At 55.6% G+C, this 20,451-nt stretch overlaps 1 protein-coding gene across 8 annotated transcripts in view; it reads right to left on the minus strand.

Moving 5' to 3' along the window:
• Window positions 1-20,451, minus strand: part of TCF3 (transcription factor 3) — a 79,759-nt gene that overhangs the window by 29,230 nt on the left and 30,078 nt on the right. For 5 of the 8 annotated variants that reach the window (XM_054290913.1, XM_054290912.1, XM_054290911.1 and 2 more), the window contains exons 4-5: window positions 6,884-6,957; window positions 5,778-5,874 (exon numbers count right to left, since the gene is read on the minus strand). In XM_054290913.1, the coding sequence (XP_054146888.1) occupies window positions 5,778-5,874; window positions 6,884-6,957 (171 nt within the window). The remainder of the gene's footprint in view (window positions 1-5,777; window positions 5,875-6,883; window positions 6,958-20,451) is intronic. The other 3 variants (XM_054290916.1, XM_054290915.1, XM_054290910.1) reach the window with 1 other exon arrangement.

The raw sequence follows: 20,451 nt of genomic DNA on the forward strand, positions 1-20,451 counted from the left end.
TGCTTCTGAGCTTGAGGTGGAAAAACACAAACTACTCTTCCCAGAGGTTCCCACCCACCCTGGCAATGTCAGGCATTGGCTTTGGCACCCTGGATCAGGGCAGCATCTCACCTCCACTGCAGCAAACTGCTTTTAAATAATAATAAATCATGGCGTTGCCATTTCTCTCATAAACCACAGAATCACAGAACAGCCTGAGATATGGGGGTGGAGGGAAGGAACTCGCCTGAGCTGGAAGGGATCCACAGGATCACTGAAGTCCAACTCCTGGCCCTGCACTTGACAGGCCAAGAATAAAATATTTAAATGCTGCCTACAAGTTTTTCCAGCAGCCACTGGCAGAACCAGTGCCCCCACATCACCTCAGCCCCAGCAGAGCCACCACCCACCACGCACCTCCCCCAGCCCCACTCTGCTAATTCCATTAGAATTCCATTACAATTCTGGCCTGGGGGAAAAGGGGAGGCAAAACACAGCCAGGGATTAAAAACAGGGAGGAAAAAAAGAAAAAAGCAGGAGCAGCGACCACTCCCTGATTAAACCCATTGTCCAGGAAGACCCCAATCTACAGGCACTGACAATACCCACCCGATTAGGAGCACTGCTCTGAAAGGCAGCTAATTACTAGAAATAATTACTAGAAAGAAATCTGTTATGGCTTATCAGTTTCCTTGTTGTTTAACCACCCCACTCCCCACCCTGTCCCTGCTGAAGATGAATGGTAAATTGTGAAATTGGTGACTTGGAAAAGCCCTCCTCACCCTCCTCGTCCACTGGGATGAGCTGAGCTGGTTTGTCACTGGGACAGCCAGGGATGCTCCTGTCCCCTGTCCCCACCCAGGCTGGGCAGCTCAGAACTCCCCAGGAGCTTCCCTGTGCTCCAGGAGCAGCACCAAAGGCTCAGAGCTGGGAAACTTGGAGCAGGGAGCAATGGAGGGCTCAGAGATTGGTTCTGCACCCACCCAGCCTGGGATGCCCCTCATTCAGAGCACTGAGGGTGTTTCCATTCAGGGGTTTAGAATCACAAAATCCTGGAATATCCTGAGCTGGGTGGGACCCTCAGGGATGATCAGTGCAGCCCCTGTCCCTGCACAGCCACCCCAACACCCCCACCCTGAGCACCCCTGGGAGTGCTGGTTTGGGTTGGGAGAGACCTTAGGGACCATCCTGTTCCACCTTCCACCAGCCCAGGCTGCTCAGAGCCCTGTCCAGCTCTGTCACCCTGGGCAGCAGCAGCCACTGAGAGCTCAGGTGACACCAGGAGTGACAGACACGACCCCACTGCCTGCACTGCCAGCACAGCCAGCTCCACACAGGCTCAGAGACTGGACAGACCATGGAGTCCTGGAATGTGCTCAGTGGGAAGGGACCCTCAGGGATCATTGATCCCAGCCCCTGTCCCTGCACAGCCACCCCAACACCCCCACCCTGAGCAGCCCTGGGAGCTCCTGCAGCTCTGGCAGCCTTGGCACCATTGCCTGGGCAGCCTGGGCAGTGCCCAGCAGCCTCGGGGGGCAGAACCTTGCCCTGAGCTCCATGCCAAGGCCTGGCACAGCTGCAGCCCTTGCTGGGCTCCTGTCCCTGTGCCAGAGCAGAGCTCAGCCCCTGCCCCTGTGCCTGCCCTGGGGAGGAGCTGCAGCCCCCGAGGAGCCTCCCCTCAGTCTCCTGGGCTGCAGCTGAACCAGCCAAGTGCCCTCAGCTGCTCCTCAGCCCTTCCCCAGCTCCGTGTCCCTGCTTTGGGCACTTTCTAATTTATTTTCTTATTCTTTAGACAAATTTAGGTTATTCCATCCAGTGCAACACAGCCCAGAGGTCCCTGCCCAGTCCATCCTGGTTTTCCCCATCACCTGTGGAGCTGAAGTTGTGGCTGAGGGCAGGAACTGAAGGTTCCCCTCACACTGTGCCTTTAGTGAGAGCAAGAGGGGCAGCACCCAGAGCCTGTGGGAGCCCTGCTGGGGGAAGCATCTCCCCCAGTGCTGTGTCAGTGCAGCCCCTCAGCTCTGTGCTGAAGGTGCCTCCTAAAGCCAAGCTCCCATCGTGCCCCATGCTCATCCAAAAAACATCCGTGAACTCAAACTCAACAGCTGAACAGAAATCTGTGCTTTTCCTTTCAAACTGCTTTTGGCTCAGGTGTGCACCCTGTCATCCACAAGGTCACCACCCAAGACTGGGCTGGATGGGGTGAGGAGCAGTGACCATCCCTCCCTGGGGCCACTGCAGGGAACAGCAGGGGTTAAATCAGAGCTTTGTGCTCCCCCAGCTCCACCCCAGGGGCTGAGCAGCCCCGTCCTCACTGCCCTGGGAGGGGACCCTGGGCAGGGGTGACACCCAAGGGCCCAACCAGGACAGGAGAAAAGGGCAGGGATGCAGCCTGTGGGGTTTCAGGGATGTGCTGGCAGTGTCCTGCTCCCCTCAAACCAGAGCTGCTTTCCTTCTGTCCTGGGCCAGGCAGATCCCTCCAGCCCTGCCTGTCCCATGGACTTTGCTGCTTGTGGGGTTTGTGACACAGCTCCCAGCACAGAAACCTGGAAGGACAGAAATCTGGATGGACACACTCCACTGCTCCCTTACCCCTGCAGCCTCCCAGTTCCTGTCCTTGCTCCCTGCTCCTGTCAGATCAGTCTCAGTGTGACAGGACCTGTGCAGGAGGGTGAGCAGTGCCTGTATCTGGGATCCCCCTCCAGGGCCCCAAATGCCACCAGGCTGCAGGGACAGGGGAAGGCTCCACCCTGAAGGGATGTGATCACTGCTCCAAAGCTCAGGCTGGCAGGAGCTGCTCAGCCCACCAGACTGTCAGAGCACAGCCTCCTTTTCCATGTGGAAAATTGAGACAAGAAATCCCCATTTGCTCAATTTCTCCAATGAGTGCTGCCTGCTGCAGCGTCCCTTTGCTGGGGAAAGGTGCTCCCTGTCCCTAAAGCCATCCCCAGAGGACAGCCTGGCCCTGGGACATGCACAGACTGCAGGAACACAAAATCCAGAGGATGGGGGTCCCAGGAGGAGCCACCACCACCCTGAGTGCTCAGTGCTGACTTTGGGGGCCCCTTTCAGCTCAGCCTCCCTCTCTGCTGGCCCAACTCATCATTGCCAACACAGAGCATCCAGGCTGCTCCCAAAATGGTTCTTCCCACAGTCCTGATCCTCCTTGAAGAAACAGAGATGAGTGGGAAAGAGAGAAAAATTCTGATCTTGGAGAAGGGCTTGGATATTTCACACACCTTTCATCCATCAACAACCCCAACATGTTCATTCTCACCTGCTCCCTTCACCTCCTCAGATTTTGAAATTCCCACCCCATTAACATGAACTTCCCTCCCTGAGGGGCACCTTGCTGGCACCAGGGCCTGGCAGAGGGGGACACATTGCCAAAACTCCCCTTTCCCTCCCATTTTTCCTCTGCTTTTACAGAAGGATTATTTTATTTTATTTTATTTTATTTTATTTTATTTTATTTTATTTTATTTTATTTTATTTTCCTGCCTGTCCTCTCCCTTATCCCTTTGCAGTTTGCCACTGTAAAAGTTTTCAGAAGCAGCTTGGAAAAGAGGAAAAGAAAATCCCACCCCTGCACTTCCCCATGTCCTTCCTTCCCAGCACAGGAGCAAAGAGGGAGGTCTAGATTGGATATTGGGAGGGAATTGCTGGCTCTGAGGGTGGGCAGGCCCTGGCACAGGGTGCCCAGAGCAGCTGGGGCTGCCCCTGGATCCCTGGCAGTGCCCAAGGCCAGGCTGGGCAGGGCTTGGAGCAGCCTGGGACAGTGGAAGGTGTCCCTGCCATGGCACTGGATGGGCTTTGAGGTCCCTTCCCACCCAAAGCACTCTGTGATTCTTTGATTATACAATGAAAAATGATTTATGCATTTTGGAACCTGCTCCCAGAACCGATGCTTTCTACTTTAACCACATTCAATTTTAGAAACAAAAGGGACTTGGAAATGTGAGGAACCCTTCCCTGCTGCCTGTTCCCCATCTCAGTGGTGGTGCTCCTGGCGCTGCCCCTGGAGCCCTGGGTCCCTCAGCGTGGCCACAGCCCTGCTGGTCACAGGGCCAGGCTCCCCCTGGGCCCCAGAGCCACTGGAGTCCCCCAGGGAGGCCCCACGTGCCAGGGACAGGTTGGGCTTGGAGAGGCAGCCAGAGGCACCTTCCCCACACACATCAAAGGGGAAACCTCCTGTTCCTCCCCAGGAGCTCCTTCTCAGCTGGGAACTCTCAGGGCTGCCTTGGCCCCAGGGCTGGGCTGGGTCCCCCACGCACATCCCCCCCAAACCGTGCTGAGCTGCAGCAGGGCTCCCCTGTGCTCCCAGAAACTTCTCTGTGCTCCACTGACATCCTCTGGGGCACAGAGGGACAGGGCAGATCCTTCCTCACTGCCCCTGGGAGGGGACCCTGGGCAGGGGAGGAAGGCTTGGGCTGGGGAGACACCCAAGGCTTGGGCAGGGATGCAGCCTGTGGGGTTTCAGGGATGTGCTGGCAGTGTCCTGCTCCCCTCAAACCCAGAGCTGCTTTCCTTCTGTCCTGGGCCAGGCAGATCCCTCCAGCCCTGCCTGTCCCATGGACTTTGCTGCTTGTGGGGTTTGTGACACAGCTCCCAGCACAGAAATCTGGAAGGACAGAAATCTGGATGGACACACTCCACTGCTCCCTTACCCCAAGGGCCACTGCACCCTGCAGCCTCCCAGTTCCTGTCCTTGCTCCCTGCTCCTGTCAGATCAGTCTCAGTGTGACAGGACCTGTGCAGGAGGGTGAGCACTGGCTGTATCTGGGATCCCCCTCGGGCTTGGAAAGGCTCCTTCCCCTGCACAGATCCCCAAGGGACACCCAAACATTGTCCCCAACAGCACAAGGGGGGAAAGGGGGAGGCAGAGCCCACAGTGAGCCCCAAGCCCTGACCCAGGCCAGGAGGGGCCAACGTGTGGCTGCTCCTGTCCCAGCACAGCCCTGCTCTGCTCCTCCCCTCTGCCACCACATCCACAGGGGGGATTTTGTGTTGGAGGATTTTGTTTCAAACAGGATTCCCTTTTCTTACCCCTCTCTTCTCACCACGGGCAAGCCCTGCCCCAGCCCTGCTCCTTCCACATGTGCTGGAGCATTTCAACCACCCCTGCGTGGGCAAAGGTGGGGAGGACTAACCCCAATTCCTGACCTAATGCCATTAGAGCTCTCTAAGCCCTCCAGGAGGGATATTTTCTGCTCTTAATCTCCCCTCCCACCCCTGAGGTGACTGGGTGAATGGTCACACACATCAGCCATGAGGGATCACTGTCCCTGTGAGCTCCTCATGCTGCCTGCCTGGAGCTGGGCATCAGGGGCCACACCAGGCTGCTGGAGCCTGGCAGGATGTGGGAAGAGGCCCCTCCAAACCCCACTGCAGCACAGGGAGCACCCCCAGCTCCAAAGGGAGCACCCCCAGCTCTCTGGGGAGTGACACAGCCCCTTGCACATCACAGTCACTCAGGGGGTCTGGCTGGAGGTGACCATGGTGGGATCATCTGGTGCCACCTCCCCACATGAGCAGGGTCATCCCAAATCCTTAAATCCTTAACAATAAACATCTCTCCCACCCCTAATTCCCAGCTCCCAGGGGCACACTCAGCCCATCCTGGGGGGCACTGACCTGGAGGGGGCACCCCTGCCTTGGGGTGCTACCACAGAGCAGGGAAACATAACCACACACATGAAACAGCTGGCACAGCTGGCACTGATGGAACCTCTGGGTGCCACCTCCCTGGAGCACACCTGGAGCAGGCCCAGCACAGGGAATGCTGTCCCAGCACTCACCCACGAGTCCAGCTCCCAGGAACGGGGACGAGGAGATGCTGTTGTGGGACGGCAGCTCCCGGTGCTCGCCGTAGTGGGGGCCTTCACCATAGCTCTGCTGGGACAACAGGGGACAGTCACACACAGCAGGGGACAAAACACGAGGCTGACAGGGCCCAGCCACCCCCAGGAAGGGGCAAAGCCAAAGGCTCCTTGTGAAAAGGGACAGAAAGGATTTTATCTTCATGCCAAGAGAGAGCTGGGCAGTGCAGAGGGCATTGGGAGGGGACATGGCAAGAGGGGACATGGAACCACTTTGAACCATGCTGGCAGCTTTTTGTCACCCATCAGGTAAAATCCAGGCAGCCCCTCCCTGAACCAGGAGGGTGAAGGGGAAAGGAAAAGGCTGGATAAATATAAATGTATATTTTTAGATATATTTATATAAATATATCAATTCTATATATACAAATGAGAGTTGACAGCACAGCCCCAGCTCTGCTGCTGATGGGAGAGGAGGGCAAGGTGCCATTGCAAAAATGAATCACACAAAGCCATTAAAACAAAAATTACACCATTTCCATGAAGTTTGTGGCATTTCTCTCTTCCCATACTCAGGCCCCAGTCATGAGTGCTGCAGCCTCAACTCCTTCCCTGCAAAACCTTCCCAAGTCTCCATCCCCACCAGGGGTGCCATGGCCAGACAATGTGGTGGACTGCAGGGATTCCCTCCTCAGGTTCCCAAAACCTTGTGGGTGGATGCTCAGGAAGCTTTGCCATCAGATGAGATCCCTCCACCCACCCATCTGTGTCTCCTTTGGGGACCTGTCCCACCCCTGGGTCCCCTCTCCCCACACCAACACTGGGTGCAGGGAGGGAGATGCCTGAGCAGCCACAGGAGCCCAGCCTAGTGCAGATCTGGGAGGAGGAACCTCAAGGGAACCTCAAAGGGACCTCAAGGCAGCAAAGCTGGGGAGATGGGGATGGGGAAAACCCCAGAGAGTTCACAGAACCCATGTCCAGAGTGGGTCAGAAAAGCTGTTGCAGGGTTAGACCTGGCTCTGGCAGGCCTGGGAAGGACCCTGTTTTGTTTTGGTTGGAGTTTGGTGCTTGTGCTTTGTCCTTACCCTGCCTTGGTCAAACGTGGAGCTGTTTTGATCTGCCGTTCCCCAGGAACCTGATCCCGGCCTTTCATCCAAGCCTAGCGAAAAACAGGAAGAACAAAGGTTACTCTTTGCTTTATCAGCAAAGCCTCAAAGGTGTTCTCGTAAAATTAACTCTTCCTTCTACAAACAAAACAATATTTTCATTAATAAACCACTTCCACTTGGCGTGACCCAGCCTCCCCTCTGCCTCCTCACCTTCCCACTCCCACTGGGAGTTATTCCACAAACTTCAAAGCACATCCCACCACAGCTTGGAAATGGTTCAAAACATGGGACAGTGGGAAGAGGAGAAACAAGTATTTTAACTCCTTTATTCCAGAGAGCACCCACGAACCTCCTTCCCCCAGAGAGCAGCAGTGAAAGAGACTGAACTATAAATCAAAACCACATTGCATCCATCTGGATGCTCCAGCAGGACTTGAATTTTGCCCATGGTGGTGCAAGATCGTGGGCCACACTCAATTCAATCTGAGCAGAGTGAAAGAGTGCCCAAAGGTGGGAATTGCTGGGGGTCCAACATTACAGAGTCACCTGTCTGGGGGGGCCCTTTCAGCCCCCCAAGGTCCCCCTGAGGAAGTGGGGCCATCAGAGCACACCCCCAGCCCTCTCAGCTCCAGCCCTGCCCAGAGGATCCTCAGCACAAAGGGATCCAGCAGAGGAGCAGGCAGGAGGTTCTGCAATGTTCCTGCACAGGCTGTGGTGGGAGCTGAGCTCCTTTCATCCCCTGCCAAGGCCAGGCAGGCGGCACCTCCTGGGCAGGCAGAGAGCCGGGCATGGGCTGGGCTGGGAGGGACCTCAGAGCCCATCCAGTGCCACCCCTGCCATGGCAGGGACACCTCCCACTGCCCAGCCTGGCCTTGGCACTGCCAGGGATCCAGGGGCAGCCCCAGCTGCTCTGGGAAATCCATTCCAGGGATGGATTCCACAATTCCTGATTCCCAATCTCCCACCCAGCCCTGCCCTGTGGCAGTGGGAGCCATCCCTGTGTCCTGTCCCTGCAGGCCTTGTCCCCAGTCCCTCTGCAGCTCTCCTGGAGCCCTTCAGTGAGCTGGGAATGTCCACCATGACACAAAACCCTGGGGATGTTGCATCAGCACAGCTCCCACAGTTCCAGCTGATACCAAACCACACAGAAGGAACCTTCTGGAAAAAACCTCAACCTGACTCAGCTGCAGGATCTCTGACTGTGCTGCTGCACCTCCTCCTCCAGTGGGTGACCAGGGGCTGGGGAGCAGCAGTTGGTGTTCAAAGGGAGCAAATCCAGGGATTTGGGAGGGGCTGGGCAGGGTGGGGGCATCCATCATCTTTTGAGGTGCTGCACAAACACTGTGCACTCTGCTGGGTAGGACAGAAGAAATCCCAGATGTGCACAAGGCTGAGAGTGAGGGTGGCACCAACCATGGACACCTCCCAACCCAAGGACACCCCTGTCCCCAGCAGGGGCACACTGCAGTGACATCAGACCCTCCAGCAGCAGCACCAGGGCCCTGTGGCTCTCTGGGGACCCATCCTGTGCTGGTTCTTCCAATGGGGGTGGCACCTCCAGATGCCCCAGGATGCCCTTGTGAGAGCAGGAGCTGAGTGGCAGCAAGGACAGGGGGGCAGGGGGTCAAGGCTCACTCCCATTTTGCTTGGCAAAGCTGATTATTATGGCAAACATGCCTCAGATTTGTCTCCTCCGCTCCCCTCACTGTTCATTTAACCAGAAACTTCTTTCAAATTACATCCTTCTATTTCTGTGCCTTTGTGTTAATCATTTCCCCAGAGAATTGGTGTTTAATTGCTGTCTAATTTGCATAATTATGCATATTAATCTCCACACCTAATGAATATTCATAATTCTCATTTAGATTTTGTTTTCTAATCAAAAATTTCCAATGTGATTACTGTGCAGAGCAGGGATAAGCCTCTAATAATACCTTGGATACTAGGGAGAATTACTGCCAATTCTCCCACCTCCTACTTCCTAGAATAAACTTTTGCTTTGCTAATGTGTTTTTCCAAAGCAATTCATCTGCAATCCCTGCAAACCCTGGCGAGGCAGGAGGCAGAAATGCTCCTTTGAGTCATTTTGCTGTCACGGGTGATTTTAAAGCTCCCCAAGGCTCATGGAGAAGACATGAGCAGCATCAGCAGCCTTGGACGCGGTTGGAAAAATGGTCCAAGGGAAAAATGGTCCCTTCTGGCTGCAAGGACAAGGACTGCAGCAGCACAGTGCCCATGAGGAACCCCAGGAGCCTCAGAGACAGAGGGGAAGCCAAGGAATGGGGGTCCAGACCCTCACACCCACCCCTGCCCCATGCAGGATGGGCTCTGGGGGTCCTGCGTCACCCTGACCTCTCATAGAGCCCTTGGTCCTGCCACCACCCCAGTGACAGCAGAGCAGCATTCCCAGGCTGGAATATGCTTGGAGAGGATGCTAAGGGAGCTCTAAAGGGGGATAGGGGGCTTGGAAGATCAGGGATATTTTCCTCAGGTTGTGGAGTCTTCCTCCCCTGAATGTCCCTTCAGATATTCTCTGAGTTATGCCAAAACAGCCTGGACACAATCCTGTGCCCTGTGAGATGGGATCAGAGGAGCCACTGTGGTCCTTCCAACCTCCCCCATTTTGGGATTCTGTGCCAAAATTCCTGAAAAATAAAATTAAATCCTTGCCTGGCTCCCCAAGAGGGAAGGAGATGAGACAGAGAGTGGCACAGGGGGCACAGGCTGAGGCTGAGGGTCACACATCCCCTCCACAAGGACACAGCCCTGGCACCTGGAGCTGCTGCACCCTGTGGTGCCACCAGCATGGCAGAGCCTGGGGAGGGGCAAACCCCTGAGTGCCCCAACTGCAGAGCTTGAGCCACTCATCCAGAGCAAGGACAGGTCCCCAACCCTCCTTGGCCCCTCTGTCACCCCAAATGGGCTCACAGCAAACCAACCCTTTCTTTCAGGAAGGAATTCCTCCCTGGCAGGGTGGGCAGGCCCTGGCACAGGGTGCCCAGAGCAGCTGGGGCTGCCCCTGGATCCCTGGCAGTGCCCAAGGCCAGGCTGGAGAGGGCTTGGAGCACCCTGGGACAGTGGGAGGTGTCCCTGCCATGGCAGAGGTGAAACTGGATGGGCTTTAGGGTTCCTTTCGACCCAAACCATTCTGGAATTCTACAACCCCCAAGGAAACCCAAAAGGCTTTTTGCACCCTCCAAGGGTACAAAAGTTTCCAGTTCCTGTGGCTGCCAAGGTGAAGTGAGATTCCACTTTCCCACCAAAGCAGCAAGAGCATCCCAAGGTTCTGGAAGCTCCTCTGAAGGTGCCCATGCCAGCTCTGTCTGATGTCTCCTGGAGAATAAAGTCTTGCACCTTCCCCAAGCTGCAGCTTCTGGCTTGAAAAGTGACAGCAAAAAATCTCCCTATTTTCAGCACCTGCAGGTGTTGTAGGAATTCAGGGATTTCTGGGATGAAGCCAGGAAAAAGCAGACTGCCCTCTTTCAACGTCTGGCATCTGTCCTACATTCCCTGCCAGCCCACTCTCCCCTCCCCTCGTGTTCCTAAGGATCTGCAATTTGGCACAAATGCCCTCAGCCAGCCCTGCAAAGCCAGTGTGTGCCCTGGGCAGGTGTGTCTGGAACAGCTCCCATCAGCAGGGTTGGCTCACTCACTCACACAGCCCCTGAGCAGGGTCACCCCAAACAGCCCCACACCCTGGGAGCAGCCAGGATGGACAGGAGGAAGAGGAAGAGGGGGAAGAACACGGCTCAGCAGCCCCAGGGCTCAGCCAAGGGCACCCCAGCAGCTGTAGAGGTGACCCAGGTGCCCAGGCAGGCTCAGAGGCACCTTGGGGCACCTGGAATGTGTTTCCTGCCTCTGGGCACTGCCCAGGAGCTGCCCCAGGTGAGATGGAGATCCCCTGAGAACCTTCTGGGCCCCAACTGCTCCATGCTTGTGGACACATCTGCTGCCTTAAAACACCCCCAGGGCTGGCAAAAAAACACATAAATCCAAGTCACCAAAGAGAGATCATGGCCAAAGGGCCACAGAGATGCTACAAGGTGCCCCTCTGCTCTGGAGCCAGCCTGGCACAGCTGGGCCTGCTCACCTGGACAGGAGAAGGCTCCAGGGACACCTCAGAGCCCCTTTTGGGGCCTGAAGGGGCTCCAGGAGAGCTGCAGAGGGACTGGGGACAAGGCCTGCAGGGACAGGACACAGGGAATGGCTCCCACTGCCACAGGGCAGGGCTGGGTGGGAGATTGGGAATCAGGAATTGTGGAATCCATCCCTGGAATGGATTTCCCAGAGCAGCTGGGGCTGTCCCTGGATCCCTGGCAGTGCCCAAGGCCAGGCTGGGCAGGGCTTGGAGCATCCTGGGACAGTGGGAGGTGTCCCTGCCATGGCAGGGGTGGCTCTGGATGGGCTTTGAGGTCTTTCCCAACCCAAAACTTTCTGGGATTTTGTGATTTTGAAAACTCCCACGGCACTGAGCTGAATTCTGTCTGCACAGGGAGCTCCATCCTGGCAGAGCTTGGCTTTGCCACCCTCCCAGTGCTCTGCCACCCTGAGGTGTGTGAGTTTTGGAGACACCCACGTGTCCATGCTGCTGGCAGGAGCCAAGCTGATTTTAAAATACCCCCATTTCCCAGCTCCCCAAGTTGAGGCACACTTTCCAATTGAGAAACGACAAAAATAGGAGCTACCTCCTCTCGCCATTAATACAGTTATTAAACTGAGTACAGATTAATTGTGCATTTTAATAACCCTCAGCATGAATATTCATAACACATTTCTTGCTCATGTTCTAATTAAAACATACTAATAGAATAAGATGTAGCTGTCAGACAGTCATTTTTTTTTTCCTCACGGTTTTCCTGCCACAGCCAAGAAGAGCTGATAGACAAGAGCTGTCCTAAGCTTCAGCAGGGATAAAAATAATTTAACCACATTTAGGCTCAGAAAAAGCATCCTTAGTGCAGCAATGGACCCTAATAAAGGCTATGGATGAGTGTCCAGTGACACAGAGCCAGGACAGCTGTTCCCATCCAGGAGGAACAGAACACTTTGGACACACAGCTCCAGCAAGAAACACAGGAGAGTGACAAGAAAGGGACCTGTTTTACCTAAAGGAGACAGATTTACCTCAGATACTGGGAGGAAATTCTCCCTGGGAGGGTGGGCAGGCCCTGGCACAGGGTGGCTGCCCCTGGATCCCTGGCAGTGCCCAAGGTCAGGCTGGACAGGGCTGGGAGCAGCCTGGGACAGTGGGAGGTGTCCCTGCCACGGCAGGGGTGGCACTGGGTGGGCTTTAGGGTCCCTCCACCCCAAACTATTCCAGGATTCTCTGTAAAAGCATTAAAAGGAGGCAGGGTTTTGTGATCCACCCCACATCCCACATCCTTCCAGCTCAGCTCCCAGCCTGTGCCTCCAGCTGCCCTCGTTTGAACAACCAGAGCCCCAAACCCAGCTGGGCACAGGGGCTGATCCTTGAGCCCTGAGCTCTGAACCCCAATCTGAGCACTTGGAGATGCTGTGGGGGGGAATGTGGCTCTGGAGGCAGCTCTGACCACCTGGACACAGCCAAGGACCCCACAAATCTGTGTGCATGGGCCAGGGTCAGCAGTTGGACTCAGTGGTCCTTGTGTGACCCTCCCAGCTCAGGACATTCCAGGAGTCTGTCAAAGGTCTTTAGAACAAGCTCATCCCTAACAACTGCCTTACTCAAAGCAAAGCTCAAGGGTGTGCAGCCATCCTCTGGATCCAGAGGACATGCAGGGATGGACAATGGCATGTTGTGCTCCTGAACCCTCTCAGATACCATCTGTAAAGCAAATACAGAGTTTTTGTTCTTAAATCCTGTACCAAGGCATACCCTCTCCATGAGGAGAACATGCAGTGCTGGAAAGCTGCAGTGCTGCAGGCTCTAATCATGGAATGGCTGGGTGGGAAGGGACCTCAGAGCCCATCCAGGAACACCTCCCACTGTCCCAAGCCCTGTCCAGCCTGACCTTGGGCACTGCCAGGGATCCAGGGGCAGCCCCAGCTGCTCTGGGCACCCTGTGCCAGGGCCTGCCCACCCTGCCAGGGAGGAATTTCTGGGATTTCTGTGACTCAGAATGTCTCAAAGGCACCTTGTTCTCATGTGTCAGGAGGAAGAGGCAGTGAGGGACCCTCCCAGCAGCCCCTGGGTGACACTGGGGGACACTGCTGGGTCTCTGTGCTGCTGGAGCTGTGACTGAGCCAGGCTCAGCCTCTCCCTCCCCCAGCCTCCACAATCTGCCCTCCCTAATCTGATTCCAGCAAAACCACTGGGCCAGGCTTGCCTATTTTTTTTTTTGTTTGTTTGTTTGGTTTTGTTTTTAAATTCTATTAAAAATATTTAGGCCAAATCCCTCCTGTGGCTGGAGGAGGTTGGGAAGCAGCTGTGGCTGCTAGGAAGGTGCATCTTCCATCCTCAGAGAGCCCAGACAGTGCCCATGGTGGGGATTTGAGTGCCAGGAGGGAAATTCCAGCTCTGCAGCCACAGCAGTGCCCGAGGGCTGGAGCAGGACAAGGATGTGGTGGCAGCTGGGAGGAAAAACCCCAGAGCCAGCAGCTTTTGCAGCTCATGGAATACTCAGCTCCATGGGATGGTTTGGGTTGGATGGAGCCTTAAAGACCACCTAGCTCCAACCAGCCATGGTTATTCAAGGCAGAGAAGCCCTGCTCCCCACCTGCCTCCCTCGGGGTGGGACAGCACAAGCCACCACAGGCAGGGCCACCGGTGCCACTGTAATTTGATTTGAAGCAGAGGTGACAGAAGGCTGCTCGATAAACACTTCCAAATTAAGCAGCTTTGTGTGCTAATCGCTCTGGCAATCAGCCCCACAGCAAAATCTCTGCTAAAAGGGATTGGAAATCAATAAAATTAGTTGACTAGTAATTAGCTTTAGTCCCAGAAAAAGCAGCAAAGTTGTTTTTCCTGAGGAGAGTTTGCTGCACTCGGAGCAGCCCGCCCTGGCACCCCCAGGAAAGGCTCTGAAGAGCTGGCACAGCCCCAGGGAGGGACAAGGGGGTGCTGGAAGCAGCTCCCAGAATTCCTGTTTATTTACCAGCCCCATCCACCCCCAAATAGGAAAAAACAGCTGTGAGTGGAAGGCAGCCGGGAGCTGTTTACAGGACGTTATTGTAGAGGGACCATACAATTTGTTCACTTCCTTTTCCCGGAGCACGACAAAACAATTACAATAAAAATAAGGGGGGCCTGGATAAAACAACCCACCCTGAACACCTGGAGGGCAGCACGAGGGCCCTGGCAATGCCAGCCTGGAGGGTCTGCTCATGGGGCAGGGCAGGGGATGTTTTATCCCCTTCACTGCTGGGAAATGTGAGGCTGGACCAGAGCTCCCTGCAGGGACAGTGAGGCTCAGCTCTTCTGCTGCCCTGGCAGTGCCCAAGGCCAGGCTGGACAGGGCTTGGAGCACCCTGGGACACTGGAAGGTGTCCCTGACCATGGCAGGGGCTGGAATGTGCTGCCACTTCCTGACCTGTCCAGGGGTACCAAAAGGGCCAGGTGGCATCTCCCTCTGGCACAGGGACAGGAGCCCAGCAAGGGCTGCAGCTGTGCCAGGCCTTGGCATGGAGCTCAGGGCAAGGTTCTGCCCCCCGAGGCTGCTGGGCACTGCCCAGGCTGCCCAGGCAATGGTGCCAAGGCTGCCAGAGCTGCAGGAGCATTTGGACACAGAATTCCAGAATCACTGGAAGAGACCTTCAAGGTCATCGAGTCCAACCCAGCCCCAACCCCTCAACTGAACCCTGGCACCCAGTGCCACATCCAGGCTTTGTTAAACACACCCAGGGATGGGGACTGCACCATCTCCCTGGGCAGCCATTCCAGAACTTTATCACCCTTTCTGTAAAAAACTTTTCCCTAATATCCAACCTATATTTTTTTTCCTGATATCCAACCTGTATTTCCCTTGGCACAGCTTGAGGCTGTGTGCTGTGGTTGTGTCAGCGCTGCTGCAGAAAGAGCCCAGCCCAGCTGAGCACAGGCACCTTTCAGGAGCTGCAGAGAGCGATGAGGGCACCCCTGAGTCTCCTTTTCTCCAGGCTGAGCACCCCCAGCTCCCTCAGCTGCTCCTCACAGGGTTTGTGTTCCCAGCCCCTCACTGACAGAGCCCTCAGGGGTGTCAGGGTGGGGTTTGGGGTGGCTGTGCAGGGACAGGGGCTGCACTGATCATCCCTGAGGGTCCCTTCCAGCTCAGGATATTCCAGGATTCCATAAACAGATGCTCTGACCCAGGAGAGCCCAGAGACATCATCCACAGGGGGAACACACAGCACCCACATCAAACTCACAGACCCCTGCACCATTTCTGGGTCCCTTTGTCTTTGTGATGATGAATGACCCCAGAACCCAAAGCCACCACAGCCCCACCCACCCCACACACAGCCCTGATCCAGGGAAGCACCTGCTGCTGCCACCCCCTCCCCAAATGTGCACTCAGGGATAATTTTTGACTTCAAAAAGCTGATGCCACCACTTTGGTGATTGTGAATTCCTCTGCTCAGCATCTCCTGCACTGTATTCCAGTTCAGCACTTTCTGCACACACAGATGGGGTTTAGGAAATGTTTGGGGCGGGGGAAAAATAGGAGAGAACCAGGGAAGGAGTGGAGGAAAATGATCCATTCCCCAATGGCTTTCCACGATGGGTAACTATGGGGAGAAAGCGAACGTACACCAAAACCAAACAAAGCCAGAAAGAGGGGAAAGGAGTCAAAGAAGCTCTTTAGCAACTCCTGCTCATTTGGAAGCTGCTCTGGCACCACTGAACCTCAAAGGGCAGGGCAGGCTCCATGGCAGCCCCTGGGCTGGATCTGGGGGTGCTGCTGTGGCATCCCAGAAACAGAACCCTGGAATCCCTGAGCCACAAGGGATCCACAAGGATCACTGAGTCCAACTCCTGTCCCTGCTCAGGACACCCCAACAATCCCAGCATGTGCAAAACCAGTGATAATTATATGCAATAATAAATGTACATATCAGTGCCAAGCACAGGGGTGAGGAAGTTTTGGAAAAACCAACAAAACCCAAAAACCAAACCAGCAAATCTGGGCATCCCTCACAATAGACACAAATCATATTTGCAGATGTAAAGGAAGGTCCCCAGTGCATTTTATGCAGTGATTTTAGGGTTATCAAAATCAAAGCTTGCCTTTATTTTAAGTCATCATTAAGGAAATTAATGACTTGGGCCAGCACAAATCTCATCAACGCCTTGCAAAATGACTGCACAGGGTGCCCCTGGTAGCACTGGGTGACAGCCACCGTCCCCTGTGTCCAGGACATGGCCAAGGACCTGACACAGGGTGCCAAGGTTCACACCAGCAGTGAAACTCAAAAAAGGGAATGGATGTGGATGGATGGATGGATGGATGGATGGATGGATGGATGGATGGATGGATGATGGATGGATCAGGAGCAGCCTGGGGGAAGGACTTGGGGTGTTGGTGGGTGAGAGGCTCAGGCTGCCCCAGAAACCCCCCCTGTGCTGGGCTGAGCCCCAGCGTGGGCAGCAGGGCAGGGGGGGATTCTGCCCCTCTGCCCCTGGGCTCAGGTCAGACCCCACCTGCAGAGCTGCCCCAGCCCTGGGCAACAGCAGCAGGAGGACGTGGGGCTGCTGCAGCCAGGCCAGAGGAGCCACGGAGATGCTGCCAGGGCTGGAGCCCCTCTGCTCTGGAGCCAGCCTGGCACAGCTGGGCCTGCTCACCTGGACAGGAGAAGGCTCCAGGGACACCTCAGAGCCCCTTTTGGGGCCTGAAGGGGCTCCAGGAGAGCTGCAGAGGGACTGGGGACAAGGCCTGCAGGGACAGGACACAGGGAATGGCTCCCACTGCCACAGGGCAGGGCTGGGTGGGAGATTGGGAATCAGGAATTGTGGAATCCATCCCTGGAATGGATTTCCCAGAGCAGCTGGGGCTGCCCCTGGATCCCTGGCAGTGCCCAAGGCCAGGCTGGGCAGGGCTGGGAGCACCTGGGACAGTGGGAGGTGTCCCTGCCATGGCAGGGGTGGGATGGGAAGGATTTGAGGTCCCTTCCCAGCCCAAGCCATTCTGGGATTCTGTGATAAAAAATCAGTAAGACAAGTGAAGGCAGAGAGGCTTTTGGGCCTCCCAAATGCAGGGAATATCCTGCTCCCTCCAAAGGAAAGCCCCAGAGCAGCAGCCAGTCCCTCTCCCAGCCCCTGGGAGAGCCAGCAAGATGCCACACGGAGAAAGAAAACAAACCTGTGACGACAACCAGAGGGAAGAAAATAAACTTTAAAGCTCAAAACACTTCCCCCAGCTGTAAAAACAAAGGCCAGCAGTGACCAAACACAAGCACAAAGGAGAGGCAGGAGAAGGGGATGGAGGATAACACAGTCAGGGCTTTCTAAAGGTCACCAGCCTGCAGGACGAACCCACCGTGTCCCCTGTCCCCAGGCTCCTCAGGACAAACCCATCTGTGTCCCTCAGCCCCAGCCTCCATCCAAGCCTGACAGCCCTGCAAGAAGCAGGATGTCCACGAGGGTCCCAGGGACAACAGTGCAGGGAAACAGCCCAAGAATAACACTGGGCTGAGTCAGAGCCACAACAGGTGTCAGAGGAGTCTGTTCCTCACTGTGCCCTGCATCAGTTCTGCTCTGCAATGGACACAGAGACCCAGGGGGAGGTGACACCGGGGACCCACAGCCAGCCCTGCACTCTGACAGGGTGGGTGACAGGGATCAGGAGGCTGGGAGGGCACAAGGGGATGTCCCAAAGCTCTGGAAGGAGCTCCTCCACAAGGAGGTGACCAGACCCAAACATGTGGTACCCCCTTTACAGGAAGGTGTCATACAGCACCATGTTGGTCAGTACAGAATCATGGAGAGGTTTGGGTTGGAAGGGATGCTGAAGATCATCCCATCCCACCCCTGCCATGGCAGGGACACCTCCCACTGTCCCAGGCTGCTCCCAGCCCTGCCCAGCCTGGCCTTGGGCACTGCCAGGGATCCAGGGGCAGCCCCAGCTGCTCTGGGAAATCCATTCCAGGGATGGATTCCACAATTCCTGATTCCCAATCTCCCACCCAGCCCTGCCCTGTGGCAGTGGGAGCCATTCCCTGTGTCCTGTCCCTGCAGGCCTTGTCCCCAGTCCCTCTGCAGCTCTCCTGGAGCCCCTTCAGGCCCCAAAAGGGGCTCTGAGGTGTCCCTGGAGCCTTCTCCTGTCCAGGTGAGCAGCCCCAGCTGTGCCAGGCTGGCTCCAGAGCAGAGGGGCTCCAGCCCTGGCAGCATCTCCGTGGCTCCTCTGGCCTGGCTGCAGCAGCCCCACGTCCTCCTGCTGCTGTTGCCCAGGGCTGGGGCAGCTCTGCAGGTGGGGTCTGACCTGAGCCCAGGGGCAGAGGGGCAGAATCCCCCCCTGCCCTGCTGCCCACGCTGGGGCTCAGCCCAGCACAGGGGGGGTTTCTCTGCTGCCCACGCTGGGGCTCAGCCCAGCACAGGGGGGGTTTCTGGGGCAGCCTGAGCCTCTCACCCACCAACAGCCCAGGTCCTTCCCCCAGGCTGCTCCTGATCCATTCTCCCACAAACACACAGACAGCCCCATGGAGAACCTTCCTTATTCCTGCCTCACACACACTCAACAACATCAACCCATTTGCTACCACAGAACAACTGAAATTCAGGAGATACGGGGTAATTCCCAAAGCCAGGGGTTATATTCTATTACACAGAAAGCTTCAGGGAGAAGACTGAATCTAAATCCAAATCCTGGTTTTTCCAGGTCATTTATTGTACCACAGAGCTGCACACTCATGGCAGGGCAGACACTGCACACTCACACATGGATTGCTGCCCAAAGAGACAAACCTCATTCTGCTGAGTGAACAAGGGAGCTCAGCAGCCTGGAGGCAGCGAGGACTGAAACACACCGGCTCCCCTGGGACACCCCCAGTGACCTCTCGTGTTCCTCCAGCCATGGGTGTTTTGCACACCCCCACAGATGCACAGAGGAGCTGCAACACCCCCACTTACTCCACTTAGCAGCAGCCACCTCTACTTCCGCTGTGATTTGCATCTTTCCAAGTATTGTTTAATTTGCAATGTAAAATCAAATTACAGCCGCAGAGATGCAACCGGAACACCGGGGAACAAAAATCTTCTCCCACTTGGTTTCCATTACTCACCAACAAGACGAATGGGGAGAGAAGCTTGTTTACTTACAAGTGACCAGAAAAACCCCCAGAAGTTTGCCAGAGAGGCATTTGAGATCAAACAGGCAGGCAGTGCCAGCCGTGCGTACGTGAGCCCTCCCAGCCCTGCACTGCTGCAGCCCTACAGGTAGGGAGGCCAGGGGCTGTTAAAAATTAGACAAATTAAGGATGGCTTCCAAATAATGTGGAAATGATGTGGGGAAGTGGCCAAACACACGTACACCCCACCAGGGTGGCCTTGGCAGTTTGTTTGTGAGCCTCCTCTCAGCGGGGAGAGGGATGCTGGGGAATGACTTGTGCACTAAAGCACAAACCCCTGTGAGCTTCCTTGGGGAAAACAGCCCCCAAAGGGTGAGGGGGACAGCCAGGGTGGTTATTTCAAGCAGGGCTGTGATCTGTGATCCTGGGGGGTGCTGGGTCCCTGTGGATGCCCCTGGCGCTCAGGATGCGGCCGCAGCAGCCCCAGAGCCAGCGCTGGCCCAGACGATGATTCAGCCCACAGGAAGGATCATCTCAGAAGAATTGCTGGACACAATGAGGAAAACTTTCCCAAACAAAGCGTTCTCAGCACCACCTGCCTCCCTCCCTCAGCCGGCTCCTGCTCGCGAGTAACCTCGGGGCTCCGCTCACCACAACAAAAGTCGTGCGGTGTTTTTGTTTTCCCCTTTCCCAAGGTGGGCATTCCTGGGGCACAGCGGGCTCAGGATCCCATCCTGGCCCCCGAGAGCAACGCACAGGCTGCTAACAAAGCCCCTGGCCACATCCAGTTACAGCCAGCAACCTCATGGCTGCGAGCTTCAGAGCTGGATAACCCAAAATCTACAAGCCAGGCTCCCTAAGGAGTCCCTAAAGCAAATCCATGGGTCAGAGCATGCCAGGTGCAGAGTTTTGGGGATAACTGCATGTACAGCCAAAGAGTTCTCCTTCCCAGACAGCAGCTTTTTACAGAATCTGGTCCATGTGACACCACACAGTGAGGTATTTACCTGAAGAACAATTTAAAGACAGATGTGACCTATTTAGAGCTCTGCCAAATATTTCTGTAATTGAATAGACCATTGATTATTTAAATTGCATTAAAAAGGGCTGAATTCAATCCACTTGCTCCTACAAAGCACCATTTCCATGACCAACTCTTTTTCTCCCTCTTTAAACATAAACACTTCAAGATGTTCACTTGTCCCTTGCCCTGAAAGGATCCACATCTTTGTATAACCATACCCCATGCCCTAAATTCTCCTTGCAGCCCTAAAGCCACAAGGACAAGTCACAAGAAGAGTTTACCTGAATACAAATCCCATGCATCAGCTTTAAGGCACCAAGGCTGTGGTGTGTGTGGGGCAGGG

The sequence above is a fragment of the Melozone crissalis genome, unplaced genomic scaffold (assembly GCF_028551555.1).
Source record: "Melozone crissalis strain CALT ecotype California unplaced genomic scaffold, PUWL_Pcris_2 ptg000088l_1, whole genome shotgun sequence".
Classification (NCBI taxonomy): domain Eukaryota; kingdom Metazoa; phylum Chordata; class Aves; order Passeriformes; family Passerellidae; genus Melozone; species Melozone crissalis.